General features: G+C 37.7%; 3 protein-coding genes and 1 non-coding gene across 5 annotated transcripts; all 4 read right to left on the bottom strand.

The window, feature by feature from the left end:
- Positions 1-769: 769 nt before the first annotated feature.
- LOC111444106 (transcription factor bHLH69-like) lies at positions 770-4,789 on the bottom strand. The gene is made up of 7 exons (XM_023082068.1): positions 4,343-4,789; positions 4,129-4,230; positions 3,871-4,044; positions 3,723-3,788; positions 1,844-1,909; positions 1,682-1,762; positions 770-1,195 (listed from the first exon to the last, which is right to left on the bottom strand). The coding sequence occupies exons 1-7, from the start codon at positions 4,760-4,762 to the stop codon at positions 848-850; spliced, it is 1,257 nt and encodes a 418-aa protein (XP_022937836.1). The 5' UTR covers positions 4,763-4,789; the 3' UTR covers positions 770-847.
- Positions 4,790-8,107: 3,318 nt separating this feature from the next.
- LOC111444104 (NADP-dependent glyceraldehyde-3-phosphate dehydrogenase) lies at positions 8,108-12,285 on the bottom strand. 2 transcript variants are annotated; one of them, XM_023082065.1, is made up of 10 exons: positions 11,997-12,285; positions 11,626-11,819; positions 11,415-11,543; positions 11,181-11,300; positions 10,805-10,941; positions 10,413-10,568; positions 9,601-9,979; positions 8,637-8,753; positions 8,453-8,561; positions 8,108-8,273 (listed from the first exon to the last, which is right to left on the bottom strand). In XM_023082065.1, the coding sequence occupies exons 1-10, from the start codon at positions 12,139-12,141 to the stop codon at positions 8,230-8,232; spliced, it is 1,530 nt and encodes a 509-aa protein (XP_022937833.1). In that variant the 5' UTR covers positions 12,142-12,285; the 3' UTR covers positions 8,108-8,229. The 2 variants fall into 2 exon arrangements, with proteins under 2 accessions (XP_022937833.1, XP_022937834.1); XM_023082066.1 differs by having other exon boundaries at positions 8,108-8,561; positions 11,997-12,284.
- Positions 12,286-18,848: 6,563 nt separating this feature from the next.
- On the bottom strand, positions 18,849-18,922 carry TRNAT-AGU. The gene has a single exon. It is a non-coding gene; the product is annotated as a tRNA-Thr (tRNA).
- Positions 18,923-20,333: 1,411 nt separating this feature from the next.
- Positions 20,334-24,219, bottom strand: LOC111444105 (calcium uptake protein, mitochondrial-like). Its single transcript, XM_023082067.1, has 6 exons — positions 23,892-24,219; positions 22,922-23,216; positions 22,771-22,854; positions 22,466-22,673; positions 21,260-21,556; positions 20,334-20,596 (listed from the first exon to the last, which is right to left on the bottom strand). Exons 1-6 carry the CDS (start codon positions 24,217-24,219, stop codon positions 20,378-20,380), a joined length of 1,431 nt encoding a protein of 476 aa, XP_022937835.1. The 3' UTR covers positions 20,334-20,377.
- Positions 24,220-27,221: the final 3,002 nt, after the last annotated feature.

Here is a 27,221-nt window from a genome sequence, read left to right as displayed (position 1 = left end):
TCTTATAATTAGATTTTATTTCGTTGTCTTATTTTTATTAAAATTTATTGAATTTTCAAGTTTAAGCTTAGATTGGACGGTAAAAAATTTTATGAATTAAATTGATTCAAGAGTTCTCCTCAAATTTTTTTATTTATTCTCCGACTAATATTAAAAATAAAATTTAAAGTTGATTATTTATTCTAAAAATAAAAAATTCTAATAAAATTATCATTTAATAATGTCAACGTCCCAATAACGAGGGAAAAAGAGCTGGAATAAAAGTTTAAATTTCTGTAATTAAAGATTAAACAATAAAATAAAATAAAATACCTAGGGGTTGACTTAACTCCTTATTATAAAAAAATAAAAATAAATAAAAATAAAATAAAAATAAAAAGCAACCAAAATTTATTAAATTAATTAATTAATTTTTTAATCTTCATAAAACAATTATTTAATGTTTTTTAACTAAGGCATTATTATTTAATATTTTATTAATTTTTTAAAATTTAATTATAAGAGGACCAAAACAATCATTTTCATTCAAGAAAAGGAAATATACAAAAAATAAAAAAAAAATAAATAAATAACGTAAGTTTTTTTGTAATTAAATTATAAAATTCTTCCCTATATTTTAGAAAAAGTTAAAATTAGTTTTGATAGTTTGAAAGTTATTTTGTATTTATGATTTGATAAAATAAAATTCATAAATATTTATATATATTTATAATAATTTTATCAAATCATAAAAACTATTTTTAATATTTTAAATTATACCAATTAAATTTTAACTTTTTTCTTAAATAAAGGGACTAAATTTGGCTTTTTAACATTTTTTTTTTGACATTTCGTTAACACCGTCATCTCACGGCCGAGAAATAGAGGCCTTATCTTTGACGGTGCCGTTACGCAAGGCGGTTGACTGAACGGTCAACGCCGACAGGCTGGGTGAGGTAGGGCGATCTCCGCCGCCTCTAGAGGCTGTAACAGGGCGGCTGTGACATGTGGCGGTGGAGATAGCGGTGGCTAGAGAGATGGGCATGAGACAAAGGCCTTTGCCTTGTAAGTACTGCATGGCGGAGCCCATGTCCTTCTCCATTAACTTCACCACCTGATGCTCCGTCACCGTCATCGTGTCATTACTTGCCGGAGCTCCGGCGAACGTCTGTCCGGCAGCTCCTCCGGTTCCATTGGACTGGTTGTGGATCCCACCCTACAAAAATGAGAAAATACGGTTAAAGATACTTTGCACTAAATTATAGTTTACATATACATCATATTTGATATTTACAATATATATCATATATATCATATTTACCAAACAAAGGTATCGAATGTGCATCTTTCTATTTATTACTCTTTCCATATCCTTATGGTTAGACGAACACTCTCCATGCTATGATATAAATCTATGATCATTCTCAAAATTAGTAAACGTTTAATTTATTTGACTATAAATAGAGAACATTTAGAAAACGTTTACTAAATTCAGATTAAATACATATATTCCATGAAATCTCAGGGGCCATTATGAACTAAGGTGGGTAATATCATGAATCTTCCATAGCAACAAAACATGATCATGAAATCCCATGATACGAATCATAAACTAATAATGATTCCAAATCCAAAAAATATAATGGATCTTATTCTTTTCATGACAAAGAAATTACTTGAAAAAGTGAAGATTTGGTAGTACCTCAGAGTGGGAGGACATGTCGGCGACAAGCTGGGACGGCATGGAGGCAGTGGCGCCGCCCAGCCTGCTCATACTCAGAACCTACAGCCACACACCCAGCAAAGAAAATCAGTAAATTTCATTCTATTTATGTTTGTCTTCAACTGTAGTGAGACAGATTACTTTGACTTGAAGCTGGAGGAACTTCACGTAGTCTATGATCTCATCCAGCATTGAAGCCTTGTCTGTCTGTCGTTCCAAAATCCATTTCAAGCCATAAAAATCAGCCAAACTTAGCATCAATATAGCTCAACCGTTCAACTTCTACGGTTTTGTTCATATCATCAAATATCAGTGAGTTTATAAGTGAGGTACACTATCTTCATTGATATGAGATGTTTTGAAAAAACTATAAGCACACTTACGTTTAAAATAGACAAACTCTTATAGAGATTAATTGTCGCTAATGACTGATATCAGAACCATGTCTAAAACATTATTCAGTTATACATTAGTATGTATATATCTTTCTTGTAAGAGCCCAAACTCACGCTAGTATTGTTTGTTTTGGCTTGTTACGTATCGACGTCGGCCTCACGGTTTTAAAACGCTCAGTTAGAGAGAGGTTTTTACATCCTTATAAGAAATGCTTCGTTGCCCTCTCCAACCGACGTGGGATCTCACAATCCACCCTCTTGGGATCCCATACCCTTGTAAGGAATGATTCGTTGCCCTATCTCACCCCTCTCCAACCGATGTGGGATCTGGGATCTCACCCCTCTCCAACCGATGTGGGATCTCACCCCTCTCCAACCGATGTGGGATCTCACCCCTCTCCAACCGATGTGGGATCTCACCCCTCTCCAACCGATGTGGGATCTCACCCCTCTCCAACCGATGTGGGATCTCACCCCTCTCCAACCGATGTGGGATCTCACCCCTCTCCAACCGATGTGGGATCTCACCCCTCTCCAACCGATGTGGGATCTCACCCCTCTCCAACCGATGTGGGATCTCACCCCTCTCCAACCGATGTGGGATCTCACCCCTCTCCAACCGATGTGGGATCTCACCCCTCTCCAACCGATGTGGGATCTCACCCCTCTCCAACCGATGTGGGATCTCACCCCTCTCCAACCGATGTGGGATCTCACCCCTCTCCAACCGATGTGGGATCTCACCCCTCTCCAACCGATGTGGGATCTCACCCCTCTCCAACCGATGTGGGATCTCACCCCTCTCCAACCGATGTGGGATCTCACCCCTCTCCAACCGATGTGGGATCTCACCCCTCTCCAACCGATGTGGGATCTCACCCCTCTCCAACCGATGTGGGATCTCACCCCTCTCCAACCGATGTGGGATCTCACCCCTCTCCAACCGATGTGGGATCTCACCCCTCTCCAACCGATGTGGGATCTCACCCCTCTCCAACCGATGTGGGATCTCACCCCTCTCCATTGCCTACCACCAACAAATATTGTCTAGTTTGGCGCGTTACTTATCGTCATCTAGAAGATTTTCACACCCTTACAAGGAATGATTTGTTTCTCCTCTCCAACAACGGTGAGATCTCACATTCTATCAATCATTACTAAAATTTTGAAATAGAAAATGAGAAATAGACCAAATATGTTTCGATCCAGCATAAAATTGATAAAAAACAAACTCAAATCTAGCTCAAGAAGGCATATGTATATGTGTTAGAAGAAGTGTTCGAGATTCGGCAGACATATGTATATGTTCTTAAAGTGTTCGAGGTCCTATGTCAAACTTGAAAAAGAAAACATATTCAACAGCTCATTACTTTTCTTATCTAAAAACGCACAAGTTTTGTAATTAAAGCTTATTCTAAACTTTTGATCCCTTATAATATAAAAGTATATAAAATTTAAAGCTGCAAATCCCGCCATGTAAGAGTGTGGTCTCCGGCCCCGAATACAAGGTATTAAAAAATAAAATAAAAATAGAAACAAAACGTGGCAGAACTAAAACCGTTGGATAAATAACAAAGCGAACGTGATGTTCACACGTGTAAGGGATAGGAAATGACGAAACAGACCTTGTTAGCGTTGGGAACCAGTTCTTGTAGAGCTTTCATTCTCTCTGCAATTCGCTCTCTCCGTAACTGTTACAAAATAATTAAAATAATTAAAATAAATAGAGGATGTTAATTAGCGTTAATTAATTTATTAAACTTAATTAATTACTCTTTCCGCAATACTGTGAGGATCCGTCGCTTGACCTCGCCGAGCTCTGACTCTCTGTCGCGGCTGCGCCGCTGCGCTAGCACCACCGCCGGAACCAGTCCCCACCGGAGGTGGAGTATTGGCTGATACTGGAGCTCCGAAGCTCTGTGTCTGTGAAGTTGAAGTTGAATTTCCCTGTGTATTGATGAAATGAAATTTTAGGGCAGAGCGAGGTTATGAATTTGAAGAACTGTACGATCGAATCGAACTACTTATTGCCTGAGATTGATTCAGGGTATGGCTATGGCTGGAGCCGGAGGCGTTGAGGAATCCGGTGAATTCGTTGAAGAGAGACGGATTGACGGAACCGTCGACGATAATCTGTAAGATTACGCAAATAATTTACAGGAATCGAAATGGTTCGGGAGTATTTCGTAACCTATTTTCGAATCGAATGATTAGCGATTAGATTTGAGAGATCGATTTTGAGTACCGGATTAGGGCATTTGAAGGACGAAGAGCCTTCGACTTCAACGACGTCGTTTCCAGGCAATGTAAGGAGACTGGAATCTGCCGCGGTGGTGAGTAACTGCTGGTGAAGCATGGCCATGGCCATTTTGGCGGCTGGAGTGGTGTCGCCGATCTGAAAAGCGGCATTGTCGGGATTTCGAGGGAGTTGCGGTGGCTGAGGAGGGAGGTTCGAGTGGGGATTTGGAAGACCGGTAGGGAGTTCCCAGGGAAGGGGGATGGAGGAGAGGATTTGGTCGAGGAAATCGTCGGAGGAGAAGGAAGAGGGATGGAGATGAGAGGCTTGAAGGTGGTTTTGGTGGTGGTGGAGTTGAGAGGCATCGGTCTCTGGCGGCCGGTTGCGGCGGTTGCTATGGAGGTCGGGGAGGGAGTTGGTGAGTCTCATATCAGTCCGGCGAGAAATAAACAGAGGAGAGAGGAGCCATTAAAAATATGAAGTTACTGAGGTTTTATAGAATGAAGATGATGACAATTCTGTTATTAAAAAAAAAAAGCGCGTGAGGTTCACTTTCTCTTATTATATTTTTGTATTTTTACTAAATACTATAATATGGTTTTTTTTTTAGTCCAATCTAAAGTATTAATAAATATTTATTTTATCTGTAAATACACGACTCTCCATGATATGATGTTGTCCACTTCGAGTGACTTTGGGCTTTCTCCAAAAGCCTCACACCAGTGGAGATAGTATTCTTTGATTATAAACCCATGATCATTCTCTAAATTAGCCAATGTGAGACTTTCATCATCCAGCAGACATATCATTTTGAAGTGTGAGTCATTAAATTTGACAGAATCTCTAGCCTTCTCTTTTCGACTACCTTCCGTTTTTAAAACAGACAAACTCACTTACCGCAGCAAGCAGCAGTCCAGTTGTAGTTATTTGCGGTCCGGTCACCTCTATCTAGTCGTCCAGTCGTAACTATCTGCCATGAGTTTACAATAACAATTGTTGTCGTTCTTTTAAAGTTTTTTTAAAAAATTGAACCCGACAACTCAATCTGATCCAACAAAAAAATAGAAGGTTGAGTTAGGTTACTAATTCAACCAACTCGAGCTTCTGGATTAGTGCAAAAAAATTTCTCTACTCAACGGAAGTTCACCCATATTGTACTGAATGACAATCTCGCCTTGTCGTGTCCACACCCACCTCGTGGACATCTTTATTAGCTTACATTTATATTATAATAATTATCCTAAATTTTATAACAATAATAAGAATAATTAAATGAAATAAATTTTGAGCGCGTGAGTGAAAAATACCCAAGGAAGCGAGTGGAGGTGAAAGAGACAGCCTAAAAATAGTCCCCACGAACTTCATTTTTCTTTTACATTATTTTTATTTAATTGTTTTTTTTTCCCGCTAATTTGAACACAAATCTCGGAGGGGCCGTTTGGTAAACTAAATTCAGGAGCGTCAAAATTTCAAATAATAAATAAAATTTAATTAACAAAAATAAAGAAAATTAAAATTAAAATTTGAATTATGAAATTCCCATTTAACAAATTTTCATTTTTACAAAAAAACTTATTTGATTAAAATATTTAATTATGATATACAATCTCCATATAATTCTCGATGCATGTATGTGATTATTAATTAAAATTTTAAATATACTTTATTATTATTTTTTTATTATTTGTTTATGTATCTGCGACCGAATTATCTAAAACGATCTTTTATTATAATCTTATGAATCGAAACGGTTGAAATTGACAAAAAAAAAAAAAATCAAGACAGATGGACTATTACAAATGGTATCAGAGCTAGACACCGAGCGACATGCCAACGAGAACACTGGGTCCCCTCATATGGATTAGGTTATATTAGGGTTGGTTAAGTTGGTAACCCGAGTAACTTGAATAGAATTTACAATTTTTTTTATAATTATTTCAAAAAATTATATTTATCAGCAATATATGTTACGTTAATAACTAAAATCTTATAAAATTTAAATATCAAATATTTATAATTCACAACGCGATCACAAACATTAAATAGTCTTAATCTTTTTAAAAGTGGGGTAGATCAGGTTGAGTTGGATTGTAACCCTATTTTTCGAGTTGATTAGGATGACCCGACCAAAAAAATGTCAACCCGCAAACTGAACTGAATAATGATTTGAGTTAGATAAATCGGATCATCAAATCATATAAACATCTTTAATATATCGATACGTAAGGATATATTTTTTTAAAAGTAAGAAAAAGATTTATTTCACATGTGACATTTAATATCATATCTTATCGTATATAATCAAGAGTTTACAAACTTTAGATGAAACGAATGAGGAAAAGATGCCATAATTTTTTTAATGACATATCATTAATGTATAATAAAATAAACGTCGTGGGAATATATGATAATGATTTTTTTTTTCGATCTATCTTATAAGTAAAAATAGAAGCTTAACATGAAGAAGCGGATACAATGAACGTTCTGTATCTCACATTATTGTCAGCTTCCATATTCTTCGATCATGCATCGTTGAATAAATTTTAAAATTCTAAATATTTTCGATAAATATTATTTGGTGTCAGTAGAGAAATAAGACATAATTCAACAACCTTAAAAGTAAAACCCGAGCTGGTAGTGTAATTCTTTTCATCATGATATTTACGTAGACTTTTAAAGTAGGTCGATGAATTTCAAAAGTGGATACGAATAAGGTGAATTTGATTTGGATTAAGATCTTAGAAATCATAATGAAATTAAATGGGAATGAGTTGTTGGCATACAAAATTAATAATAATAATAATAATAATTTTTTAATTTCAACAAGAGATCTTATTGGGTGGAAAAATTAATTAAAAAACAAATGATTTTTGACTTTAAAATATTGAGTTTGACTTTGAAGGGGAAAATCACATCGAACTTATTATTTAAATAATGTATCGGGACTTATTACTTTGTCGAGCCTATTAGTATTGGTTTTGTAACAATTCAAGCTCATTGTTAGCAGATATTGTCTATTTTGGCTCATTACGTATCGCTGTCGATTCACTATTTTAGCTTCGTTCCCCTCACAATCCATCTCATTGGGCCCTAACGTTTTTGTTGGCACACCGCTCGTTGTCTGGCTTTGATACTATTGTAACAACCCAAGCCTACCGCTAAGATATATTGTTTGTTTTGACCCGTTACGTATTATCATTAGGTTCACAGTTCTAGAACGCGTATACTAGAGAGAAGCTTCCACACCTTTATAAGGAATGTTTCGTTCCCTCTCTAATCGATGTGAGACCTCATAATCCACCCCCTTAGAGTCCAACGTCCTCGTTGGTACACCGCTCGATGTCCAGCTCTAATACCATTGTAACAGTCCAAGCCCACTACTAACAGACATTGACCGCTTTGGCCCATTACATATCATTGTTAGCCTCAAGGTTTTAAAACACGTCTGCTAAAAAGAGATTTCCACACATTTATAAGAAATGTTTCGTTCCCCTCTCCAATCAATGTGGGAACCTCACAAGTTTAACCCCTGAACTTATAAGAACTGTTTCGTTCCCCTCTCCAACCATGTGGGATCTCACACGTTTAGCATCTAAACTTTTGAGATTTGAGTCAATGATCATCGAACTTTCAAAATCATAAATTTAATCCTCGTTTTTTAAATTTTTTTAAATTTGCGAATCTACCAGACACAAAATCGAAACTTCAAGGGTGCGCTAGACATCAAATTCAAATTTACAAACTGAATTTATGGGAGATATATTAGATACAAAATTAAAAGATTAGAGACTTATTAGATAGTTTTAAAGATACGTTTTAAAGATACGAACGAACGTGATCATCTTCGGGCTTTTCGTATTTGTAGCACTGTTTTCTGCCCACACTCTGAAATCCACTCACAATTTGGACCCTATGGCTCTCATACTAACAGACTTGGTTCCTAACAACAAGCACACAAGGGAGCCAATCAAATGGCAGTAATTAACAACCATACAACTCAGCTACTTGCTATTAATTTCATTACACAAAGTGGAAGAGAAGGGAAGAACTATTTAGCTTAAGGCTAAGGCAGATAGCGAGATAGCTAGCAGGCTCCTAAAAGCTAACAAGCAAACTAACCCATGGTGTAGGAAGGCGTTGGCAAGTTGATCACTGTGGTCTTCACTTTGGTCATCATGTTGATGCTGTTGGTCACTCCTTGAGAGCCAATTCCACTGTCCTTGATTCCCTGTTCCACATATCCAGGCTCGTAAACGCGATTTTCGTTTCGATATAATGGTGGGGATGTAGATATTAACTATACCTGGAATGGGAAATGATCGGGTCCTCGAGCGGGGGCAGAGTTGATTTGAACTGTCCCGGTTTCCATTGCGTCGCTTATCAATATCGCCTTGTTGATGTCTTTTGTGAAGACACATCCCTGTTTTTGAACATGTTACTCATACTTGAATTGGCAGTTCTAGTTAGAACACACTACAAGAACAATTATCAGACACGTTTTTAACCGTTTTTGAAATGACGAAGTTTTGGAACAACTAGGCTGAGAGAGAGTGTGATGTCCCACATTGGTTGGGGAGGAGAACAAACCACCCTTTATAAGGGTGTGGAAACCTTTTCCTAGCAGACGCGTTTTAAAGCCTCGAGGGGAAGTCCGAAAGGGAAAGCCCCAAGAGGACAATATCCGCTAGCGGTGGATCTGGACTGTTACAAATGGTATCAGAGCTAGACATCGGACGATGTGTCAACCTTCTCGTTGTTCCCCGAAGGAGGGTAGACATGAGGCGATGTGCCAGTAAGGACGCTGGCCCCAAAGGGGGTGGATTTGGGGGCGGTTCCACATCGATTGGAGGAAGGAAAGAATGCCAGCAAGGCCGCTGGGCCCCGAAGGGGGTGGATTGTGATGTCTCACGTTGGTTGGGGAGGAGAACAAACCACCCTTTATAAGGGTGTGGAAACCTTCCCCTAGCAGATGCGTTTTAAAGCCTTGAGGGGAAGCTGGCCCCAAAGGGGGTGGATTTGGGGGCGGTCCCACATCGATTGGAGGAAGGAAAGAATGCCAGCAAGGCCGCTGGGCCCCGAAGGGGGTGGATTGTGATGTCCCACGTTGGTTGGGGAGGAGAACAAACCACCCTTTATAAGGGTGTGGAAACCTTCCCCTCGCAGATGCGTTTTAAAGCCTTGAGGGGAAGCTCGAAAGGGAAAGCCCGAAGAGGACAATATCTGCTAGCAGTGGATCTGAGCCGTTACAGAGAGAGTTGTTTTTATACCTGAAGTCCGAAGTTGCTAGCATTGCAATGGTGGATTCCTTCTTCAATGGAGCTGATTCTTATGACTGGTAAAACTGGTCCAAAGGGTTCTTCCCATGCAATCCTCATATCAGGCCTAATATTATCTAACAACAAGGGCCATATCAGGTTGCCTTCTCTTCTGTACTCTTGGCAAAATGTTGCTCCCTTTTCCTTTGCATCCATTACCAACCCTTCGATGAAATTTGCCGACGACTCGGTCACGACAGGAGTAATGTCTGAGTCGTCTTCCGGGGCACCGACAGTTAGTTTAGCCACCCGAGCATTTACTTTCTCAACCAAAGCATCTGCTACGGACTCCATTACCAAAACAACCTTGACGGCAGTGCACCTTTGGCCACTGTCATCAGAAAGAAAACAAGTATAAGCAGCTTAGTTGACGCCTGAAATATGAATGTTCCAATATGGTTATGATTTTGGTTGGAAGAAGATCAAGTTCATTTCACTAAAGACAACCTACTCTGTTCTAAGGATGAAGAACAAGAACAAGTTATTTTCTTTCTAGCAATTAAGCCAAGCGGTTTAGATTTTCATTCATGTTAAAGAACAAGTTATCTTCTTTACCCGTGTGGGGTCTGATCCCTGTTGAGGATTGTTGGGAGAGGAGTCTCACATCGGCTAATTAAGGGGTTGATCGTGGGTTTATAAGTAAGGAATACATCTCTATTGGTACGAGTTTTTTTGGGGAAACCAAAAGTAAAGCCATGAGAGCTTATGCTCAAAGTGGACAATATCATACCATTGTGGAGGTTCGTGATTCCTAACAATCTCACCTGTAAGAAAAGCCTCCCTTTATGATGTTTGCAGCGACTAAATCGAGATCTGCATCCTCGAGAACGATGCAGGCGTCTTTGCCTCCCAGTTCCATTTGAAGAGGTATCATGCCTGCCTTCTTTGAAATCGCAATACCAGTATCTCCACCAGTAAAGCTGCACAGAGAAAAGCAGTACAAAATTGTGAGATCCCACGTCGGTTGGGGAGGAGAATGAAACATTCTTTAGAAGGGTGTGGAAACCTCTTCCTACTAGACACGTTTTAAAAACCTTGAGGGGAAACCCGAAAGGAAAAGCTCAAAGAGGACAATATCTGCTATCGTGGGCTTGGGCCGTTACAAAAACAGAGTCATGCAAATGGGAGAAATCGTAAATCATCATCATATGTTTACCTTATACAGTCTACACCAGGATGCATCGTGAGGAAATCACCAATCTCAGAACCTTTACCAGTGACACAACTAATCAGGCCTTTAGGAAAACCAGCAAGATGGAAGCAATGCACCATATGAAGAGCGGAAACAGCACCCTGAGTTATGGTAAGAGCATTATACAGATGGCAAACAAATTGCACAGTCTCTACATGATGCTAATATCTGTTCTGTTTTAGTTGATTCTGAATTCATGATCCACTCGACAGAACCGAGTTAAACGAAACAGAAAAGGAATTTACAGTCAGTTCCAAGCGCGTCGAGTTATTTGATTCATTGTTCATCAATGGAGATTGTATTAAAGAGACAATGATGAGCTTATTTAGTATTAGAGTACCTGAGTTGGAGGCTTGAGGACGATCGAATTTCCAGCAATCAAAGCCGGTGCAATTTTCGAGACAGCCAGATTGACAGGATAGTTAAATGGAGGAATGGCTAAGATCACACCAAGTGGGATCTGAATATTTCATGTTCAAAAGTGAAGCATAAAACAGATTAGGAACATGAAATTGTGCTTTATAATCTAAAAGTAGTTTTGTCCCATAAGAACAAAGAAGAACAGAACATGTACCTTGGAAGTAAGGCAATATTTGGTCCTTTCATTTCCAGGAAAACTATCAGAAACCAAGAACTTCCCTTCTCCCAAGAGCCTAACACCTTCTTCAGCACAATATGAAACAAGATCCCCAGACCTCACAACCTTCACATCATTCAAACCATTATCACTTCACATTTCAAGAGCTAACAATCCAACAAGAACAGCAGTAACTCAGTAGTAGTACCTCAGTCACTGCATCTTTAGCTGGTTTTGCAATTTCCTTCACCAAACACTCAGCAATGGGTGCTTTATGTTCTTTCAAAATTGCAGCTGCTTTATGAAGAAGCTCAGCTCTCTTCCACAATGGAGTCTTAGCCCATGATTTCTGAGCAGTTTTGGCAATTTCCATCACTTGATTAACCTCCTCTTGGTTACAAGCTATTTTAACAAACACCTCATAGGCATGAATAACCCTTTAAAAAAACATAATTCACTAACATTCCTAGCAACCCACAACATTAATTTCAACAAATTTCTCATACATTCAGCAACATAATCTCATAATTCATTGAGAAGAAACAGAATTCCATGGAGAAATGGGATTAGTCATCATACCTTGAACTCTGTACTGCGTCTTCCTCGTAGTGGGGTTGATAATGGCGACGCTCTTCCCGGAGGAGGATTTCTTCCACTCACCTTCGGAATAGTATTTGTAAACTTCCCCGTCGAGAATCTCTGCAAAAACGCCATTACCCGCCATGGAAAATGATGAGAAAAGAAACGGGGATTGGGGGAATTGAGGAATTTGGGGGGAGATTCTTTGAGAGAGAAGAAGAAACTGAAGAGATGAAAACAGGGGAGTACGTGGATGAATTTGGGAGATGGGTCTTGGTGGATTAAATAGGAGGAAGAAAAAGAACCACGCTTTTGATTCTGAAAGTCCCAAACCAGGGAGTGGCTTCTCTTTCGCCATGTGAGCGTTTAACTGTTTTTACTGTTCACTGTCTTTTTATGGCAAATGAGATGTTTTTTTTTCTTAATTTAAAAAACACTAAAATAAATACATATTTGCTTTTTTTATTTTTGGGTTTTTAATAAATATTTAATTTTTTAATTATCAAAATTAATAAAAATACATATTTAGTCTAAAAAATTATACTTACATTATTTTTAAAAACATATTTAAATTTTAAAAAATTATGTTTTTATAATTTATTATTATTATTTTTTTTTTGTTCTATCCAATAGTCCAAATTTTTTAATGTTATTTGATTTTCTAGGAAGAATAACGAGAACAAAATCATTAAACAAATAACCTTAAATTATATTAAAATTTTCAAAATTTTAATTAAAAACAACCGAGATGAGAAGTACGTAGAACACAAATTATATTAAAAAATTTTAAATTTCAATTAAAAACAACCGAGATGAGAAGCACGTAGAACACATGTTTCATGCGTAAGAACTTGAATTCATTGTGTTACATGAACAAATTAGATAATATATATATATATATATATATATACCGTAAAAAATTCAAATTTATGGCTACTTGGTCGAGAATATATGTTTCAACCCATCTTTAATTAATATTCGTTTCGAATCATGTCTTCTTAAGACTATTTTGGATATTCAATTCAATTTCAATTGTAATATTCTCTATATCAGTTGGAAAATTGTGCAGCGTTTCATTATTATTAATGGGTAGCTTCATGATTTTTTAGGGACACATGCATCTCAAGTGCTCGTGTTTTATGGTTCATCATTATTTGCGTGTTCATTTTGCATGGGACACCATGAAAATGTACTTGTCAATCTAAACATAAACCGACCGTTAGAGACTCGAATCCCCCCACTTTCAGATGTTGAACTAAAACTTATGTACCATTCCACAAAATCTATAACCCTACATTGTTTACAACATGGGTAGTACGAATCTTAAATATTTGAACTCATCGAGCGTTCTTGTCACTCCTTAGGAAACAAAATTCAATACAGTTCCTTTTTTCTTTCATTCTATTATACTTTACTCGTGTCGTCGTGGTACAAAACATAGAATCTTAAATGATAATGAACAAGAGAAGAGATGATCGAGAACATGTTTTGTGGAGAAGAGAGGATCGACCTATGACCAGGCTACAAGTACGAGCAGGTAGGTGGCTAGGAAGATGGGCGGTTGAGCTACCTTTTCAATCAATCTTCGATCGTCCCCTAAATATTAGCTGATAGTTCAACCTCCATGCTTCCCGATTATTGAACTAAAAAAAAACCGACCATCAATTATGAGCTTTGGGATTGGTTTGAATTGATAAGGTATGTGTGAAAGTGTTGGTTCTCTTTATGGGTAAAAGCCCTAAACCATAACTTTCCCTTTGTCACACATCAATTTCTACATAGAGAGTAGTGCCTTTGTTATATCTATATCTCTTCACATTACCTTTCAAATTTAGTTGCAAAGAAACCTATTCCAATTAGGAATTTAGTGCTAATTATAAAAATAAAGACTCGAGATTCAGATTAGAGCAACACCCATGCACGTAGCTTGTCCCATCGAGCACGAGACTCAAGGAAATCGACTCGAGCATGAGATTCAGACTATAGTAACACTCACGCACGTAGCAATGCTTGTGAAGGAAATTCAGTGGAATTTCGACTCCAAACAATCATTTGGAGTGGATTTCTACTTTCTCTCTCGTCACTCTCTCAAAAATTTCTGAACTCTAGAATCGGTAACACGAAGATTTTCAATCCTCTGCTCTACCAATTGAGTGATACCAGCCATTTCCTTTCCGACACATTAGACGTATTTATTTTCATAGCAAACCGGTGAGACGAAGATTTTCAGTCCTCTGCTCTACCAACTGAGCGATACTGCCCATTTCATTTCCTACACATTATCCTTATTGTCAATAGCAGATTTGAACCGATAATACGAGGATTTTTAGTCCTCTACTCTACTAATTGAGCGATACCAGCCATTTCATTTCCTACACATTATTCTTATTGTTAATGGCAGATTTGAACCGGTAATACGAGGATTTTCAATCCTCTGCTCTACTAACTGAGCGATATCGGCCATTTCATTTCCTACTTCTTTTTTCTCTCTTTCATTTTTTCTTCCAATCTTAGCAATCTGATGAAGGCTGATCGAGATCTCTAATTGAGAAATGATGGTCAAAATGACCAATTTACCCCTCAGAGTTGACTTTGACCAATCGTTCCCTGTATGCTTATATTTTTTTTTTCTTGAATGGTGGGATTTGTGTTAGCAATCTGGGCTAATTCAGACCTCTCATTAAGGAACGAGGATCAAAATGACCAATTTACCCCTACGAGTTGACTTTGACCAATTTTCACTGTTTTCTTATATTTTTCTTCAAATCTGGGATTTGTGTAAGTATTTTTTTCTCTTCTATCTCATCTATAAATTCAACATTTAAGATTTTCAATACAATTTCATAAGTTCAAATTTAAAAAGAAAAATCGAGTTTTTAATTTCTCGTTGGGTTCAAATATTACAGTAGATTACTCTCAAATTACTCTCAAATGAGACTCACTAGTGATTTGTTTACTTTAAACTTTATAATTTCGTTTTCAAAAAGTTCTATCTCCTCCAAGAAAGTCGGGTGGGTGCTCGGGACATGTTTGTCACCAACCTAAATAATTATAGAGAATATATAAAGACAAAGCAATTTTCTTAAATGATATTTCATGTGGTTTCTAAGCCTTTGGGTAAGCCAAGTTTGTGGCTATGGTGCTCAAACACTTCTTTGTGGTGATTGTGAAAGAACATGAAGGCAAAGTGACCCACCATTTCTTCATCTCTATTCCATAGCCATATGTTCAATAAAGCTAAAGGAAAGTTGAATTTCTAGAATATTCCTCTCATTTCTTACATTTACCCCTTCGTTATTTTTCACTTACCTACTCTCGAATATTATGCCGTGGAATATTCCAACTCATGTACAAAAGATACCATTACTATCATTACTATTTGACTCGAACCTGTTCTAAAAAAGTCGAGGCATGTGGGTTGTTTTGTAGCTTTGTAAGTTCTCATGGTTAAAGTGAAACTATCCTCACGAGCCAATACAAGTTCTTTTAACATGTTTTGTGTGATATCCCACATTGGTTCGAGAGGAGAACGAAACACTCTTTATAAGGGTGTGAAAATCTTTCCCTAGCAAACGCGTTTTAAAAGCCTTGAGGGGAAGCCCGAAAGGAAAAGTTCAAAGAGGACAATATCTACTAGCGGTGGGTCTGGGCAGTTACATTTCATTTTCACTCACTCTCATTCAGATGTTGTGACATTCGAGTAAAGGAGGGGTATCCGAATGAAAGTTATACTGATGATAAGATGATGGCTAAGAAAGTCTTAAAATAATTGAAAGTTTTTTTCTTTACCAACAAGATGCACCTTTCTTTTCATTGGCTCAATCATATATTTTGAGCAATACTATGTTGGATGACCTCCTAGGAACTTTTCTAGAATGCATGTGAGTGAGGACAAAACATGCTGAGGATGACCTCCTAGGAACTTTTCTAGAATGCATGTGAGTGAGGACAAAACATGCTGAGGATGACCTCCTAGGAACTTTTCTAGAATGCATGTGAGTGAGGACAAAACATGCTGAGGATGACCTCCTAGGAACTTTTCTAGAATGCATGTGAGTGAGGACAAAACATGCTGAGGATGACCTCCTAGGAACTTTTCTAGAATGCATGTGAGTGAGGACAAAACATGCTGAGGATGACCTCCTAGGAACTTTTCTAGAATGCATGTGAGTGAGGACAAAACATGCTGAGGATGACCTCCTAGGAACTTTTCTAGAATGCATGTGAGTGAGGACAAAACATGCTGAGGATGACCTCCTAGGAACTTTTCTAGAATGCATGTGAGTGAGGACAAAACATGCTGAGGATGACCTCCTAGGAACTTTTCTAGAATGCATGTGAGTGAGGACAAAACATGCTGAGGATGACCTCCTAGGAACTTTTCTAGAATGCATGTGAGTGAGGACAAAACATGCTGAGGATGACCTCCTAGGAACTTTTCTAGAATGCATGTGAGTGAGGACAAAACATGCTGAGGATGACCTCCTAGGAACTTTTCTAGAATGCATGTGAGTGAGGACAAAACATGCTGAGGATGACCTCCTAGGAACTTTTCTAGAATGCATGTGAGTGAGGACAAAACATGCTGAGGATGACCTCCTAGGAACTTTTCTAGAATGCATGTGAGTGAGGACAAAACATGCTGAGGATGACCTCCTAGGAACTTTTCTAGAATGCATGTGAGTGAGGACAAAACATGCTGAGGATGACCTCCTAGGAACTTTTCTAGAATGCATGTGAGTGAGGACAAAACATGCTGAGGATGACCTCCTAGGAACTTTTCTAGAATGCATGTGAGTGAGGACAAAACATGCTGAGGATGACCTCCTAGGAACTTTTCTAGAATGCATGTGAGTGAGGACAAAACATGCTGAGGATGACCTCCTAGGAACTTTTCTAGAATGCATGTGAGTGAGGACAAAACATGCTGAGGATGACCTCCTAGGAACTTTTCTAGAATGCATGTGAGTGAGGACAAAACATGCTGAGGATGACCTCCTAGGAACTTTTCTAGAATGCATGTGAGTGAGGACAAAACATGCTGAGGATGACCTCCTAGGAACTTTTCTAGAATGCATGTGAGTGAGGACAAAACATGCTGAGGATGACCTCCTAGGAACTTTTCTAGAATGCATGTGAGTGAGGACAAAACATGCTGAGGATGACCTCCTAGGAACTTTTCTAGAATGCATGTGAGTGAGGACAAAACATGCTGAGGATGACCTCCTAGGAACTTTTCTAGAATGCATGTGAGTGAGGACAAAACATGCTGAGGATGACCTCCTAGGAACTTTTCTAGAATGCATGTGAGTGAGGACAAAACATGCTGAGGATGACCTCCTAGGAACTTTTCTAGAATGCATGTGAGTGAGGACAAAACATGCTGAGGATGACCTCCTAGGAACTTTTCTAGAATGCATGTGAGTGAGGACAAAACATGCTGAGGATGACCTCCTAGGAACTTTTCTAGAATGCATGTGAGTGAGGACAAAACATGCTGAGGATGACCTCCTAGGAACTTTTCTAGAATGCATGTGAGTGAGGACAAAACATGCTGAGGATGACCTCCTAGGAACTTTTCTAGAATGCATGTGAGTGAGGACAAAACATGCTGAGGATGACCTCCTAGGAACTTTTCTAGAATGCATGTGAGTGAGGACAAAACATGCTGAGGATGACCTCCTAGGAACTTTTCTAGAATGCATGTGAGTGAGGACAAAACATGCTGAGGATGACCTCCTAGGAACTTTTCTAGAATGCATGTGAGTGAGGACAAAACATGCTGAGGATGACCTCCTAGGAACTTTTCTAGAATGCATGTGAGTGAGGACAAAACATGCTGAGGATGACCTCCTAGGAACTTTTCTAGAATGCATGTGAGTGAGGACAAAACATGCTGAGGATGACCTCCTAGGAACTTTTCTAGAATGCATGTGAGTGAGGACAAAACATGCTGAGGATGACCTCCTAGGAACTTTTCTAGAATGCATGTGAGTGAGGACAAAACATGCTGAGGATGACCTCCTAGGAACTTTTCTAGAATGCATGTGAGTGAGGACAAAACATGCTGAGGATGACCTCCTAGGAACTTTTCTAGAATGCATGTAAGTGAGGACAAAACATGTTAGAACGACTCGTGTTGGTCTGTGAGGATAGTCTTCACTCTTAAGAAGCAAGAAGTAGGTACACGAGATACAAGGGAATGTCGAGCCATCAGGTGATGAACCCAGATTTTGAATCTCGATCCACATCTTTGACATGGGTCGTTACAAATGTAGTCTTAAATCATTAACTTCTCTTTTACTCGAGCATCATAAACTTGAATTTGAATGTTAGAGTTTGGATGGATAAGTATTGAGGTTGTTCTATGGTTGAAATGGTTAGGTGTGTGGTCCTAAAAGCCATTTCTTCATATCAATAATGGGCTCTCCACAAGAGAGGCAATAAATATCACTCCTATGAGTGAATTGCACTCAATATTTATCAACTATCCAACCACTTTTTTTGGCTTATTATTAACATCAAAATAAATATTTATATACCTTATTCAAATTTTCTCGAATCAACGTCTTATTTATATTAAATTATGTTCAAATCAGTTTTTTCTGAGTCAGTCTATTAATAAATATAGTTTTACCCATATAGTAGACTTCTTTCCAGTTTTCTTTTTAACTTCAATAAAAATTTAAAAATAAAAAGTAAAAGTAAAAATTTTACGAATATAGTAAAAATTTAAGTAAAAGTTTAAAAATAAAAAAATAATAAATAAAATTTATTATAATCGAATATTATTGTAATTTGTAAATTAATTTAATAAAAAAATGAAGAAAATTGAATTAAAAATTAACAATCTGCTTTCATTGAGAGTCGAACTCAAGACCTCCCGCTTACTAAACGGGTGCTCTAACCAACTGAGCTATGAAAGCTTTTTGTTTGAAGCTTTAACTTTATTTTTATTTTTTCAAAAACTTATTATATTACTGATGAAATTGACTTTTATTTCAATAAAATAAAGAGGGGTAAAAAGAGGATTTGAACTTAAAACTTAAACGAACAACGAAATTAATTTTTTATTAAATTATCCTTAATAACCTATTGAGCAGCTCGTAGAGTCGGTTTTCTCATTTACCCACAACGGAGGAGCTGCCCCCACCAGGCAACCGACCCCGGATCATAACGCACTCGTCACACAACAAATCAACGTTGAAGTTGACTAATTCACATAGCCAATCGTCAGAATGTGTACGAGATACCATAGTGACCTAATATCTCGATAACACCTTTGTCTAAAGCTTCGAAATGAGATTGGATATCCAAAAGAACAATCTAACCAGAAAGTCACCATTGGACATAAAAAGTGAAGTGCGTACGCACATGTGATGACATTTCAAATAACCGATGCATATACGATTTTCATATTACATTTTCTCTTTCATACATTCAACCGTGAAAAAGGATACATGACTCGTTTTTACCTTCCATCAAGGAATAGAAAATGGAGGATCTATCACACCGAGAACAGTAAATTATCCAATAACCACCCTTCTTTATAAATACTATGATGGTTGAATAGTAAATTATCCAATAACCACCCTTCCTTATAAATACTATGACGGTTCCGTTGCTTTATTATTTCGTTTGTTATTCAGCAATCCCAAAGTTTCTTTTTTTATGTGAGCTCTTGGGGAAGATCAGCCTGTTATCCCTAGAGTAACTTTTATCCGTTGAGTGACGACCCTTTCACTCGGCACTGTCGGATCACTAAGGCTGACTTTCGTCCCGGCTCGACGGGTGGGTCTTGCAGTCAAGCTCCCTTCTGCCTTTGCACTCGAGGGCCAATCTCCATTTGGCCCGAGGAAACCTTTGCACGCCTCCGTTACCTTTTGGGAGGCATACGCTCTATAGAAACTGTCTACCTGAGAAATATTTCGTAGCTTTATTATTTCGTTTGTTATTCAGTAATCCCAAAGCTTTATTATTTCGTTTTAATATTTCATAAGCGATATGAAATCACAAAAACAAGTTTGTGACATTGAACGAGGCCTCCGATAAATCAGCTAAAATCACAAATACCTTTTACCTCAAATTAAGATCAAACTCAGATTAATTCGTGAGATAAAATTGAGCCTAAATGATCGAAGAACAACGAACGACCAATAACCCCATAACCTCATAAACCCGACATGATTCAACGTTAGATCAATCACGCACCATTTTACAATTTGTTTTCCAAAGTTTTTGTGGTTCTTTATTTAGATCAAACTTGTAAAAGAACAGCTTGGATTACATTCATAAACTCCTAAAGAAAACGACACAGAAAAGTATTAGGTGATGTTGAAAAATTTACAGGAGGCCGAGGCTGCCATGGATATCTCTTGAACTCAGCTGCGAACAAAGAGCTTTGCAGAAGAGCATCGAGCCGCACAGCTGAACCAGCACGACAAAAACCCCGACGCGCCCAAAGCCGCTTGCGAAGAACTGACTTCCCTTCGCTGGATAACTCTCACAAACTCATCCGAGCTCAAGTCGCCATCGCCATTCGCGTCAAATATGTGAAATATTATGTCCACGACATTGGACGTGATCGAAACTCCACAGACCTTGCTCCCAAAAGCCACAAGAATCATCAGATTTGGTATCATATTTGACTTTTTATTACAGTGAAAAGTCAAATATCTAGGGTTTACGGTTTAGTACATGCAAATATTTGTTGGATCGTTCGTTTAAGACCTTTGGTCTATATCCGGACCCAATGAAAAAAAAAATGGGATCACTTCTTATGGACTAGTTGAGAATGATTATGATCTAGTTCGTGGCTCATTAAAAGTAGCCAAGGCACTTTGTTGTGGGATCCTCACGGACAGAAAAAGATTACAGTCGATTTTTGATAATGATCAAGTGACATTGCTTTTTCGGCCCAAACCCTAAACCCTAGATATTTGACTGTAATAACGAGGAATAAACCCTAAACCCTAGATATTTGACTGTAATAACGAGGAATAGACCCTAAACCCTAGATATTTAACTGTAATAACGAGGAATAGACCCTAAATCTTCGATATTTGACTGTAAGAGCGAGGAATAGACCCTAAACCCTAGATATTTGACGGTAAGAGCGAGGAATAAACCCTAAACCCTAGATATTTGACTGTAATAACAATAGTTATCATGTATTGCTCTTTCCTCTAAATTATTATAAACACATAACTTTCACCATCACTTAGATGCGGTGGTTATAGCAAATATTGTCACATGATACTTACATGGGAAGCGGCCCGTTGGAAATCTTGTTTTGTGAGCTCTCCATTTACTTTTCCATAGCTGAAAATGGCCAATGAGAAGGGTTCTAGCTTCTTACGTAGCTCAGCGAAGTGTTTGAACTCTTCGTATGTGATTCGGATGTTTTTGAAATGGTGTTCTTTATTTAATGCTTCGACTCGATCGAGGAGTTTGTCTATGTGGTTTATGTCGGCTGATGCAACGATGGAGAGTGCGAAGTCTTTGGCTGATATGCTTCCTTGGGACTTAAAATCATAATGTGAGAACTCTAGTTTAAGTATCTGCAAAATCACCCAATTCAAAAGTTTTGGTGTTCGAATCACGAACGGCGTAATCCACTCTTCTTTTGTTAAGCTAAGGAATTCGAACGTTTAAGGATATAAGTCTAAACATGTGAACGTTTGATATCTTTGTCAAACGTTTGCTGGAGAGAGGTTTCCACACCCTTCTAAAGAATGTTTCGTTCCCTTCTCCAACCGACGTGGGATCTTACAATCCACTCGTTGAGAGATTTTCACACCTTTATAAGGAATGTTTTGTTCTCTTCTTCAAGAGATGTGGGATCTTACAATCCACCTCCTTGGGGATCAAGGTCCTTGCTAGCACACAGCCCGATGTCTAGCTCTAATACCATTTATAACCACCTAAACCCACCACTAGTAGATATTACAATTCACCCCCTTGGGGGCCTAGCACACCGCCCGATGTCTAGCTCTAATACCATTTGAAACCACCCAAACCCACCACTAGTAGATATTGTCCGCTTTGGTCCGTTACGTATCGTCGTCAGTCTCACGGTTTTAAAAAACATCTGTCATAGAGAGGAATGTTTTGATTCCCTCTCAAACGTCGGTGGCGTGGGATCTCACATACAAGCTTCCAGCCGACGTGGGATCTCACATACAAGCTTCCAGCCGACGTGGGATCTCACATACAAGCTTCCAGCCGACGTGGGATCTCACATACAAGCTTCCAGCCGACGTGGGATCAACCGACGTGGAATCTCACATATAAGCTTCCAGCCGACGTGGGATCAACCGACGTGGAATCTCACATATAAGCTTCCAACCGACGTGGGATCTCACATATAAGCTATAGATCACTTTCGAAACTAACCCATTGGTTCGATATAACTAACTTTATTTTGACCTTTCAAAGATTAGAATATAAAATTTGAAGGGGAATCATACCTCATCATGAAGTTGTCTTAAGAATTGGACAAATTTATCATGGTGAAGAGAGCCATTTCCATCTTGACCAAAGAAATACTCAACCAAACCACCATTTTCAACGCAAGCTTTCACCCCAAGCCTTCTCCCATCTCTATGATGAGCTCCTTGCCTGTTTTGTTTCCTCATCAACCCCATCACTTTCTTGAACTCCTCCCTGTCTATTTCTCTGTTTCCACCACCAAAATGGTTCAAAAATGGCAAAAAAAAAAAAAAAACATGACAAAACATGAAACACGACACAAATAGAGAACAAATTGTCTAACCCATTGTTGTCAATATCAAACATTTTGAATGCCACTGAAAAGCTCGTCTCCGGTATGCTCAAAAGTGTAACAAAAAAGATGTACCTGAAAGTGTTCATTAAGCTTTAAATTGAGTATTAGGTTTAACAAGGAAAAGGGTTGAGCTTTATACTCTGCAAAGGAGATGAGTCCATCATTGTTGGTGTCAAAAAGCATGAAGAATTTAGAAGGAACACAATAGAGCTCTCCATGAACTCTTCTTTCTCCTCTTAGAAACCCTTCTCTTACTCGATTCGACTCCGATGGAGGAAATACAGGAACAATCGCTCTCATTAGATCCGATGGTGTCATGAAAATTTCTCCGTCCACTGTGTGAATAGATGCAAAATACTCGAACACCTTCTCAGGAGGGCTTTGGATTCTTATTCGTTTTTCGTAGTTGAAAAACACCCGTCTTCGGTAATCATCTGGCAATGATCGGACACAAAATATGAACAAAAGATTAAATTTACCGTGACCCATTAGGTTAAAATGTTAAACACCCGTCTTTTGTAATTATCTAGAATCGATCGGACATAAAACATGAACAAAAGATTAAATTTACCATGACTAAGGTTAAAATGCTAGATTTGATAAAGGATATTTCTTTCTCCTCCCCAACCAACTGATCTTACAATTCACCCCTATTCAGAGCCCAACGTCCTCTAGCCTCGTTCCATTCTCTGAGCGACAGGGACCCCCGCAATCCACTCCATTTCTACACTTATTGGGTGTTTCTTTCTCCTCCCCAACCATCGTGGGATCTTACAATACATCCCTTTCGAGGCCAGTGTGGCACTCGTTCCATTCTCCAATCCATGTGGGACCCCCACAATCCATCCCCTTTGGTGCCCAAGGTCCTTGCTGGCACGTCGCCTCGAGTCCACCCCCTTCGAGGCTCAGCCTCCTCGCTGGCACATCGCTTGTCTGACTCTAATACCATTTATAATCAACCCAAATTCACAACAAATTCCTTTTCGAACTTCTCCTCAAGGTTTTTGGGAGAGGTTTCCACACCCTTCCTATAAAGGGTATTTCGTTCTCCTCCCCAATCAACGTAGAATCTTACAAGATCATATTAGGGTCGATGAACATTCACTTACCTCCAAATAAAAACTTTGGTTTCTTCGTTGCATTTTGATTCGGCAATGGGTATGGAAACCGATCTTCGTTCACCGTCCATGTCGTTTGTTTCGGAAAGTCAGCAAAAGAAACTTGCAAATTTGAGCTAAAAAACGACCCAACTCCGACAATCAAAGCTCCCGAAGCAATTGATTTGGTTAAGAAGTCGAATATGGAGCTTCTTCTATTATCTCGATCGGAGCCAGCTTGTTGAGAAGACAATAGAACAGTGATAAGTTGTGGTGAAGCTATAACTTCATGGATAGATTTGGAATTAGATTTTGAAGCTAAAGACGTCAAAGAAAACATACTATAATTCAAATCGATCTTCAATGTCTCCCAGAAAAAAATGGCTAAGGAAGAACAAAAGAGAGAGAGACATAAATAGGTTAACCAAAAATTGGATCCCAAAATGAGGCATTTGATTTGGTCATTGGTTATAACGGTTTTTTCAAAAGTTAGTTGGTTTTTGTGGTGTAAGAAAATAATTTTTTATTTAAATTAAAAACAAATATATATTTGATTAAATTTATATTTATACCTCAATTGGTTTGGGCCTATTAATAATGGGCTTTGTGGAAATGTAATAGAGGGTGTTGTTATGAATTGAGGCCCATTAACTTTCTCGGGTTCGTGGGTTAGGTTCAATTTGTTCGGTTTGTTCGGGTCATTTATTAAAAAAAATATATTTATTATAAAAAATAAAAATTAATTTAAATAAGTTTATAACTCAACCAAAATCGTACGGGTTAAGTTTGGTTGATCATATTTTTTTTTTGGGAATTGAGCTTTTTGAATATTCTCCAACAAATGAGAAAACGTGTTTAGTCTCGATGTCACGATCATGTTTGTTCAAAGCATATTGCTTATGGCTGCGTGATAGATGTCCTAGTCTTGCTTATACGGGTCAGTTGACAGGAATGTCAACTAATTGAGTGGGGAGGATGTCACGGTCATGCAGTTGTCATGCATGTCCAAGGCATGTTGTCAATGGCCTTATAACGGATATCCCGATCTTGCTTGTCCAGGACGTGTTGTCTATGGTTGCATGTCCGTTCCAAACTCATTTTACATGTTTTCATCCTAAATAGGTCTTTACCATTTCATATTGGGTCGGAAGGGGTGAACGTTAATGTCATCAAATATTTACAATATTTTTGCATTAAATTAAACTAAATTATTAAATTGATATTTATTTATTCCAAAAAAAGATCCTTTCTTATTTTTAGTTATATAAAAAATATATATATAAATATAATATGAAGTTGAAAACTTTCAAGATTCTCATTTGAAATTATTGGGAAAAGAAAATGTGGCGTTGTCGTGTTGTGACATGTGGGATGGTCCCCACATCTGTCATTTTTTTGCGTCCCTTATCCATTAATTTCCTTTTCCAAAAATAATTAAAATTGAAGGAAATAAAAAGAAAAATATGTCTTATCAACTCTAGAAAGTGACGTGGAGGTGAGCCACTTGTGATTGTGACATAAATGATAAAGTCTTTATATATCTAAATTTAATATATATTTAAAAATAAATAAATAAATGCATTTTAGAGAGGAAACAAAACATTTGGTAGAAATTTCTCCCTCATAGAGGCATAAACGAACACGACTCTCCACACAATGGTATGATATTGTCCACTTTAAGCATAAACTCTCATGACTTTGCTTTGGGCTTCTCGAGAAGACCTCACACCGATGGAGAGAGTATTCTTTGTTTATAAACCCATGATCATTCCCTAAATTAGCCGATGTGGGACTTTCATCATCCAACAAGGTTGACGGCTATATGTAACGAGCCAAAACAAACAATATCTGTTAGTGATGAGCTTGAGTTGTTACAAATAATAACAGAGCCAGACATCGAGTTGTGTGCTAGCGGGGACGCTAAGTCTCCAAGAGAGATGAATTGCGAAATCTCACACTGGTTGGAAAGGAAAACGAACTTATAAAAATGTAGAAACCTCTTTCTAACATACGCGTTTTAAAACGGTAAGACTTACGGTGATATGTAATAGGTCAAATCGATACTCAGATTCTTCTCTTGAAAGTTATAGATTGTCACTCGATGCCGACCAAACTTGTAAACCAAGATTCATTCGAGGGTCAAGCAATGATGTGCGAAAAGAGAGAGGTGATACTCTATGTCGGGCCTCTCAAAAGCTTGCAACTTCGGTTTCGAAGTGGTATCGAACTAAGGTCATCCCTCTCATCATGAACACCAATACATGATAGTTTAAATATTCGCCTAAATCTCTATATTGTATCAAATTAACTTAGATAAATAAATTTGTGACATAAAATATAATTTAAATAATATATTTTATTTTTCTTTTTCTTGTACTTTACATATTAGCATTTCTTTTTCCCTCTTTTTGCAAAACTCATTCAGTGCACCATGCTGGAGCTGACAAGGTATGACCCCTCCTCTAAACAAACAAACAAAATAAATAAACCATCTTTTTTTTTTCTTTTCAAAGAAAGAAATAAATAAAATAAATTATCTTTTTAAACATATTCTTAAAGAATAATTAAGAAATCTTCAAGAACAAAAAAATAATAGCAGAAATACAAAAAAAAAATATTGAGAATTACTGTGATTAAAAATCAATTATTATTATTATCATTTTTAATTTGGATTGAATTAATTTTTTGAAAAAATCAAAATGGACCTAACTCTCTTGATATTGTCTTGATATTGTCCACTTTGACCATAAGCTCTTGTGACTTCTCCAAAAGGACTTACACCACCACAATGGTATGATATTGTCCACTTTGAGTATAAGCTCTCATGGCTTCCCCAAAAGGCTCGATTTCTTTTTCTTTTGGAGTATTAGTCATTTTTTTACTATGCCTTCAAGGCGGGAAGCTCGAATCATTTTTCTTTTGGAGTCCTTTGTTCGATATTTGAAGTTTATATGGACATGACTAAGTTTAGAACATGGTTTTGATATCTGGTTAGATTAACACGACTTTCCACAATGGTATGATATTGTTCACTTTAAACATAAGCTCTGGTGGTCTTGCTTTGGGCTTTTCCAAAAGGCCTCTCAGAAAGAGTATTTTTTGGTGGTCTTGCTTTGGTCTTTTCCAAAAGGCCTCTCACATAGAATCATTTCTTAGATTAGCGGTTTCATCCAACAATTATATGTATTATAGATACATATAGTTTTTAAATAATTTAAAAAAATTAACCAAATAACCCAACTCAATTAAAAAAATCAACCAAATCCGATGCAATCCCCATACACCTCGATCCTGCAAAAAAAAAAAAAAAAAAAAAAAAAAAAAAAAAAAAAAAAAAAAAAA

The sequence above is a fragment of the Cucurbita moschata genome, unplaced genomic scaffold, assembly GCF_002738365.1.
Source record: "Cucurbita moschata cultivar Rifu unplaced genomic scaffold, Cmos_1.0 Cmo_Scf00006, whole genome shotgun sequence".
Taxonomy (NCBI): domain Eukaryota; kingdom Viridiplantae; phylum Streptophyta; class Magnoliopsida; order Cucurbitales; family Cucurbitaceae; genus Cucurbita; species Cucurbita moschata.
Note: the sequence above shows the minus strand (reverse complement) of the source record. Positions and strands in the feature narration are given on the sequence as shown.